The sequence below is a fragment of the Argiope bruennichi genome, chromosome 6 (genome assembly GCF_947563725.1).
Source record: "Argiope bruennichi chromosome 6, qqArgBrue1.1, whole genome shotgun sequence".
Taxonomy (NCBI): domain Eukaryota; kingdom Metazoa; phylum Arthropoda; class Arachnida; order Araneae; family Araneidae; genus Argiope; species Argiope bruennichi.
The window spans coordinates 77,939,101-77,948,640 of NC_079156.1; the positions used below are offsets into that span (position 1 = coordinate 77,939,101).

Sequence of the window (9,540 nt, forward strand, 5' to 3'; positions counted from 1 at the left end):
GCAAGCATGATTATAAAGATGTTGAATATGACAAACAATGCATAATCTAGTATAAAATGTGCTGAGCAAACAGAAAAGTCTTTAATTATGTTATAGTACATTTGAACCAATTTACCTAACATTTACTCTCACTTGTTCACTTCCACCAAATGTCTTGATTTAACTGTCTTGGATATTAAACCATATATAGGTTAGACTTAAAAATATGATATGAATACCAAATTAGAATTTTTTTCCAAGTAATTTATCAGTTTGAAATTAGATTTAATACAGGGAAGACTACATTTAGACATTAGTATTTCCTTAAAAAGGATCCTGAGCTTACCTGAGCCTTAGAATTACAACAAGATCATCATCACTGTTCTAGCATTTAGTAATCAATATCAGGTGTTAAATTAGTGCCAGCCATGCAAATAATTACCAAAAGAGTGGCAAATTATATGATGGGATTGAAACATGTTCTTAAGTTTAATCAATATTATTACATAGATTAATAGTACCATTGTTTTAAAATAAATATAATTATTTCAAGTAGAAATAATACACATACACAATAAATTAACTCAAATAAAAAATAAAATATTTAATCATATGATCGATCAGACATATTATATACACAATTTAAGCAGGAACAGTAAGAAAATAACTGCAAGTATTGGTATAACAATAACAATGATTTATTTTAAAAAGTTCATTTAAAATATAACAAGAAAATATAACTGCTTGTACAGTTATAATGAAATTCTGTACAATCTTGAAATTTTAAAATATTAATTAAATGTCAAGTACTAACTTAAAAGTATATTATCAGTAAAATTTTTTAAAATCATCTGTAACACCTCATCTTGCCAATCAAATTTGCTTAAACTTTCTAAGCATTTCTTTAGTTCCTTCTCATCAAAAACATTGTTATTTAACAAATATTTTATAATATTCACAAATTTTTCACAACTTATTTGAAAGTTTTTGCTCATTTGAAGAAATCTAATATTTTGTGGGCACAAGAATAAGTTCTCTGGAAGAAATTGCTTGGAATATTTTAACCACAATTCAGAGAATTTATGTAATATTTCATCACAACAATTATCAGGAAAATGTACAATTAAAGCAATACACAAATCAACACTTAAATTAACCAACACTTTCTTGAGTAGATTTGGGGTTCTTTCATCAATACATTGAATAACAGTATCACAGACAGACGACACTATTTCATTTGAATAACTAACAGGTTTGCTGTGAATTTTAGCAGTCAATAATTTCATTTTAGATATCAGTGGGCCAATATTTACTTGATTGGAGTTTATATCAGTATCACACTTAGAAAGATGCACAATTTTATTTTTGATGTCCGATTTCATGGCATCTAATAACAAATTTGAATCACACCAATCAGTGATTTTCATTGCTGACAGTCGAAATGAAATTGCACCACACATTTCAATCACCGAAGGATTAGTATCATCAGGTAACAAAATAGAAAGGAGATTTTTAATGTCTTTATGTGTATTTTTGGTTAAAATTCCAACTTTGTAATGAATATCATTATACATCCTTTCAACACTGGAATCTACAAGTTTTTGAATCTGCTGATGTCTAACACTGCAGTCTGCATTTGAAGCACAAATTTCTTTATATTGCTCCATATTAATCACTTCTTGCACCACATTCAGCTTCGACTTGGTAACATCAGATCGAATTTTTCCAATAGCCTTTGATGCCATTCGTTCAGCAATAAAATCGGACGTTTTTTTTAAGGATGAGGAGTGGAGAGAAAAAAAGTTTTCTTCAAGTTCCAATTCCAATTTTTGTTTGGAAGACAACAATGTTCCTGGTTGTTTTGTAGTAGACAACGGAGTAATTTTACGAGCCTCCCTTTTATATTTCATATCATTTATAAAATTAAAAACAAGAATTTTGAATTCTATTAGATAAGGGCAACAAGAATGTATAAGTTGCTTATCAATCACATTCACTGTATCTAGACCACTATTTGATGTCTCTTGATATGGTGTAGAAATAGGTTGCAGTAATAACTGATGTTTTTTAGGATATTGTAGAACATCAAGCAACCATCCAATTATAAGATGTAGGAAAAGAACAGAATGAGTATCATTTATAGTTAAGCAGTCCCATTTGTAGATATCTATCAAAATCTTTAACGATTCTTGTATATATTCAAGGTTAACAGCTAAAGGATCCATAAGGCTTAAATATTCAACAACCCATGGAACTGTTAAAATAACATGATTATCAGCTATAGCCTTTTTAAGTAACTTAGGCAAATCTAAAGGAGGTACATCATACTTCCTAGACTCTAAATGGCACTCAGAAATTTGACTAGGAATCTTCTGTCCATATGAATAAGGCAAAAACTGTAAATAACCAAGAAATTTTCCTAACAAACGTAAGGTATGCAGTAAGAAAATATACTTTTCTTTTAATGTACCTAAAGAACTCAATTCCCCATCAGATAAGATATCAATATTATTCATTTCTAATATTTTACAAACAAAGATATTTAATAAGTGTTGGTTGAGGATAGGTGATGATGCAGAAACAATCAACTCTGAAAAGAATCCTTGGATGCCATAAAAAGATGGAGGAGGAACAAGCCCACCAGCTCTCGATGGGGTTAAAAATCTTTCTTGTAATTTTTTAAACTTTTCTGGATAATTTTTTTGCATGTCATTGAGTACTTCATCATATACCTCATTAACTTCAAAACACATACAACTAGCAATCAACTGAGATTGTATAAGTCGAGCTAGATGATACATATTAAGAGTACCTGGTGCAAGATTGATAAGCTGCTTTGCCCTGCGGGTAAATCTCTCTTGGTGCCTTGAATCTGCAGCTTGATCTTGCCAATCACGCAGAAGTTCATAAAACAAATCCCTCTGCTTCTTGAAGCAAATAAAGGAACTCTCATCAGGAAAATTAATTCTACTGTCATCGTCTAAACGAAAAGGCACACGTTTTAATGACGGCAATGACCCAGCTGAATTTTCAGTAGCCATAACAAACAACTGAACACGGCTGACTAACTGAGGAGAAAATTTACATAAGTAAGGAATTTCCAATAATGATGTCAGAGTAGTGTTATCTAGCAAATACAATAAGTGGCCTTGCTTACATAAAATTGATGTAGCAAAATAAACACAGTTATGAAGAGAACTAAATACTTTAGTTTCCTTAGGAATATCTTTTACAGATACTTTTGCAGTAATTAATTCAAATAAAAAATACAATTCAGATGTGATGTTAGTCACAAAACAGTTTGTGAGAAGAAATCCATAAATATCAATAAAAACTGATAATTCTTCTATCATCGAAATACTAAGTGGATCTGGAATAATATAAGGGTCTGGAGGAATTTTCTCCCTATTGTCCTTAATGTCAATGGATTTTACATCATTTTGTACAAAGTCAGTTAATGGTTTTGATAATTGCCCCCTTGTTTGCTTCAAAAGTTCTCTTTCATGTTGCAAATCAGAGCTTTGTTCTTGCAAAAATCCCTCAGATATCCGAAATACTTCACTTTGAACTTTGTTTGATGGCAGCTCAAAATGAGGTTTTCCGAATTTAGATGAGCCATTGTTCATCATTTGTACAGGTGTTGGAGTTATCCTACGCCGTGCTTTAGTATCCTCCACTTTTGCCCCAAGTGGTGGAAATGCTTCAAAACTGTTCAAATCTGAACAGCTTGCATTATTACCAATGGTAGGAAATTCATTACAATTACTAATATTAGGTTTGTATAACACAGATGTAGTTTTCTGAGCATTACCATTTTTTAAATTCTTTTCTTTACGTTTCAGTTGATAAGGTGCACATCCTAAAGTTAAAACTTGCACTTTTTTGTTTAAGGTTTCTTTGGAACAAATTTGCTTTTCACTTTTTGCATCTCTTATTCTTGCCATGTCATCAATTTGATTAATATGCGATGTTGGTGAAAATGAGTTTCTCTCAGTTAGCGGAAATCGCCCTTTTCCTGTTAAAACTGCCCAACTTTTTTCTGGTTGTGGAAGTGGACCTTTTTTCATCAATGGTACCCAATTTTTTCCCGCTTTCGATGCTGCCTCTTTTTCCGTCACAACCATCGAGTTTTTCTCTGATTGTGGAGATGTCTCTCTTATTGAAAATGTCACTGAATTCCCTTTTGATTGCAGAGATGGCTCTGTCTTCATTGGTAGGCACGAAGATTTCAAAGCATAAGTTTTGTCATTGGAAACAATTTCATTTATCTTATCAGCTCGTGCTAATAACCAAGAACAATTTTCTTTCATGTAATTAAGGAAATACACTAAAAATTCATAATTATCCATAGCATTCAGGTTAGTGTTTTCAGATTTGTTGGTCTTTAACCATTCGAACAAATCATCCAAAGGGATAATTCCAGTTAACGTATTTTCTAAAATATTAGCCATTGTGAAGAAACTTTGTGTTACTTAAACATAAAAATTTAACTTACAATTATATCCAATAGAATCGAATTACAAATTCCATGTAAAACTTAAATATCGATTTGTAGTTAAATGAAGTTAAAATTCCAAATTTAAAACAGCCGTCACACGAACGGAGCAACAATCAAAATATTCGAATTGTTGCCAAAAAAGAATAGCTAAAAAATGAGATTAGGAACATTTATGAAAAAAAAAAAAAATGTATGATTGTAGTTATATAACAGTAGTAATAAATTTAGCCTTTTCATTTAGAAAATAATAAAAAAAATGGCACTTTCCAAAAAATTTTGAATTTCTATGCAACAATGTCTCTATCTTTCTTTTAAAATGATCGAAGAATTCCTAGGTGAAGCGTAAGTACAGAAAAATAGAATAAGAACAAATGGTCTGAATTGTCCACTGTAAAAAAATAAAAGGGAAGAAAAGGAATAGCGACAATCTAAATATTTTTTTTTTTGTTTTAATTGAAACTTTGTATCTTTATTTTTCACAACAAATCTTTATTTTTCGTTCGATGTCGGCTGCGCTATCATATGTGGCACCTAGGAGATAAACAGCCTTTGTCGATATATCCCACACTATCATATGCGAATAAGAGATTATTGTTAAAGTTAGACTATTTTTTTCTTAAAGTGATTATCCGAAGAACAGAATTTAAATTAGTTGTTTCAATAAAGCTTTAGTGAATTGCGATGCGCGAGGATAGAACCTGGGACCTTGTGGTTCACAGTGCAGTAACTTAACCATGATACCAAAACAATTGCTCGGGTAGCAGGGCTGTTAACTGGCTTATATGCTATTCACCACAAAGCTATTGCGACTTGTTGAAATTTAAAACTTTGTCAGAAAGTCTCTGATAGGTTACTGCAATTACCATTTGAATCATCAAAATGCTGTTCATATTTCTAAAAATATCAAGTCACAATATTTATTTGTTTGATAAGAGATTTCATAGAATAGCGCCATCAAAGACCACGGTGGCCTAATGGTAAGGTCTCGGCTTGTGAGCCGTAGGGTTTCAGGTTCGAGACCTGATTCACCCGAAGAACGCCGTGTATAAACGTCTGTTGCAAGTTAAATCCGTCATGACAAACGTCCTCCTGCTTTTGGTATGGGGTGTGGTGTGGTGAGGAGAGCTCAGATGTCGTCTTTGTCATCTGACGCGAAAATTACGAAGTTCGTCCCAAAATAGCGCTAGTGTTGCTTTACAAAGGGACGTTAATATAACTTAACAAAGCGCGTCAATTTGTAATCACATACTTGACTGCATATAGGTAGTGCTAATCATACATATTAGCTACGATCTGAATATTAATATTTTAACGAAGCAAAATTTATTTTTTAAATAGAAAAGTATAAATGAAGAATCTAGTACTAATTTCTAAAGAAAATATTTTTTCCATGAAAAATAAACCGGCTTAATTAATTTGGTTTGCATGTCTAGTAATCTGCCAAATTTACATATCTACATTTTTTTGACAGTATTTATACATATAAAGGGATAACTAAGGAATACAGGTCTTATTTTTCACCTTTGTCAGTCAAATATTAGAAAATTCGATAAATATCAACTGAGCAATGTAATTCAGTTACTTAATTTCCAAAGTTATCTCTTTAAAAAATTACAGTTTGACATTCGTACTGCATTTTTCAAAGCAACCTTCTGGTTTAGTAGTTATTAAATAGCTCTTTTATTTTCCTCAAAATGATTTCCTTCATAAAAATGTCCCTTTCTTTCTTTTGTTGCGAAATTCTTTTTTAGATGAGTTTTTTATGATTCTTTTTTTTTCCTGAAGTAACATGTATTTTCAATCGTTTTCATCAAAATATCATTTTACTTTGGCATAAATTTAAATAAAGCTGCTTAGCTTGAATAATTCAGTAAGAAAATGTTATTTTATATGACTGACTATATCTTACTTGATTATATTAAATACTAGCCGCCTTTGGCGACCAGCCGGTTCGCCAGTATTACCGTTCGCTACAATTTTCAATTAAATATTTTAAGTAACTGGTCTCCTAATAGATTCTCAAACAAAATATTTTTATCTTCAAATTTTGATAGTCATACCAAACTTATACTGTTGTTTAGATCGTTTCGTTCAATTTACTATATATATTTTCCTAATGTGTTGTCATTTCCGATAACACTTCAACTTTAATTTAAAGTGGAAATGCTGAAATTGCAATTAGTATAAAGATATTTTTTAATGAAACCAAGCTTTTTATTTTATTTATCATTTTTATTGTTATTTTATTATTATTATTATTATTATTGAATATGAGTATTGCAAACAGAATCGCTCGGTATTTAAGTCTTATGTGAACTACAAAATATTTTTCATAATTTATGTAATATCTCAAAGAATAATTCAACAAAAATTTCTCAGATTCAGCATAAAATTCAGTTTTTAGTTTTGCTTTCAAAAGGATTGAAATGAAATCAATAAAAATATTTTGTTCCGGCCTATAAATATATTTCAAAAATTATGAAGTCTAAATTTAATGCAGTAAGGTATCAGATTCTAAGAAATATTCTGGACACACCAATTTTTAAATAAATGAATGAATGTTTCTATTTTCAACGATCAACTAAGACTTATTTATGAAGTTTTGAATGTTAAAAATTTAGAAAAACTCAACATTTTCATAATCGTAGACCAATTAATCTTGAGAAACCTGCGCGCTGATTGGCGTATTTTCTTTGAAACGATCAATGGAAAATCTAAAATTATCCTTTTTTTATTGAATAGTCATATTCAAATTTTCATAAATCAGTCAGTTTAAGTGATTGATTTAGTTGATTGGAAATTAACTCTTTTTATTTAAAATATTAGTGTTTCAAGAACATTTGGTTATTCTTGATTTCCACAGCAGAAGCTTTATGTAAAATCAAAAATTCGTTATTTATTAGAGCATTTATTGAATCAAGTTACATAAAATATAATCATTTTCCATTTAGACCATTTTAGCAGATCTGTGTCTTACTAAAGGTTTACAAATTATCTGTGTGGCCCTGATTTGAATGGATATCCTGTTCATATTAAACAAAACTTGCCTTAAAATAAAACTGATTTATTGGATTAATAATATAGAGAGTGTAAAAGATCATAAAATAATTTTTCTTGAATTTATTTAAAAAAAAATATTTCATATTTGTTTCATTTCCTACAGACATGTGCCGAAAATTATATTTTTGCAGATTTCATTTCCAAAAAGATTTAATTTATTTTTAGTTGGAGCTTTAATGAATGTGATGGCAACACTTTCAAAAAAGCTAATTTTTCCCCATGAATGCGAAACGTGCTCTTGCAGCTTACATTTTATTTTTATTTTGTACGAAAAAAATTGTTGAAAAATATAGTTAAAATATTTATTTAAAAATTCATTAAAAATAGAAATTTAATTTTAAGGTTAAAACATTGGTATCATTTAAAAGATAAATTTTTGATCTTTAACTTCATGTAAAAATCTTTTTTGTGCGGTAATATTTTCGGAAGTTATAGCAGAAAAAACGCCAAAATTTCGCTTATTTTTTAAATAAATAAAATTCTAATTAAATATTCGAAAAAATAACCCCCAGGTGCACATTCCCGGCCTCCAAGGTATACACGTGCCAAATTTGGTAGCTGTAGGTTGAATGGTCTGGCCTGTAGAGCGCCAACACACACACACACACACACATGGAGCTTTATTATAAGTATAGATTATTAATCACATTCCAATGGCAAATAGTAGTTACGAAAGAGCCTATTAGTATGTTATTTTTGACAATAATCGCTGGATGCAGTTAAAGCACAAGCACCCTCTACTTTAGGAGATAACATTATTGTAAATTGTAAGAGCATCTTTGTTGTTTAATAACAGATAATAGGTTTCTGCTATATAATCTTATTTAATATACAAAAATAGTGATATATTTATATAGACTAATATTTTTTTTATCCACGATTATTTTATAAATCTCTTGCTTTTATTCTATTAATGGTTAAGTATTCTTCAGCATATATTGCAAATAACTTTAATTTGTTGCTTTAGAAATTAGACTTGTTTCTTGACTATTAGAAATTACAAATTCAGCATCCAACTGTTTCATTTATCTAATTAGTTACAAAATTAAATATTTGTTTAAAGTTTTCATTATTGTTGTATTTTATATTCAATTCACTGAATAAAATTGAAAATTCAAACAAATGACTACAGTAAATTGAGTAAAACATAAAAATGTTCTTAAAACAATAATTAAATGCATAATCAAAATACAGATGCATTATGAATCAACAGCAGATCTTCAGGTTAATCTTATATCAATTCATATTTAGTAGATATATATTAGAGAGTAGACAAATTAAATCTGATACTGACAGAATTGTAAACGAATATAGTTGTTTACTATCACTTCTGAAATATTGATTTAAGCAATCTGAAATGTAATTTAATTTCTTTAAAAAGCAAAATAAGAATGAGGTATTATTATTGAAAATAAAAGATGCATAATTTTACAATAACAATGCAATAATTTTTATAACTCGAACCAATATAAGTAAATATTTAAAATATAATCATATTCATTAAGAAAATGTTTAATCTTAATAAAACATTTGAGAAAAAAAATTAAATACTATCTTAATTTCATCTGCTATTCCATCCTAGCTGAATTTATTGAAAAATCAATTGAGCTTATAATTTAAAATCAAACTATTTGATGTAAAATCTCACTAAGAGCCCCATGCTATGAAATTTTGATAGACAAATTCATAAACTTTTTCTGGAATATCATATTTTCCCTCATTTCTATATCTTGTTTATTTTTCTCTCATGTGGAAGATGCATAAAACTTTCTATTTAAACTACAACCTTGACTGTAGATTAGCAGCAATTAGATTAATTTAACATCAAATAATTCTTGAATCCACATGATTAGAAATATAATATTTTTTTTTTTTTACTTTAAAATGTGTAAAAATAGTTTTAGAAGTTTGTGGAAGGGGAAAAAAATGGTCACTGACATTGAAATTTGACTTAATTTTTAAATAATTAAAATTATAAGCAATATTTTACAAAAGAAAAGAAG

The 9,540-nt window shown here is 29.1% G+C and overlaps 1 protein-coding gene across 1 annotated transcript; it reads right to left on the bottom strand.

Annotated features, from left to right (window-relative positions):
• Positions 1 to 748: 748 nt before the first annotated feature.
• On the bottom strand, positions 749 to 4,564 carry LOC129972834 (codanin-1-like). The gene has a single exon (XM_056087125.1). The coding sequence runs from the start codon at positions 4,428 to 4,430 to the stop codon at positions 789 to 791; it is 3,642 nt and encodes a 1,213-aa protein (XP_055943100.1). The 5' UTR covers positions 4,431 to 4,564; the 3' UTR covers positions 749 to 788.
• Positions 4,565 to 9,540: the final 4,976 nt, after the last annotated feature.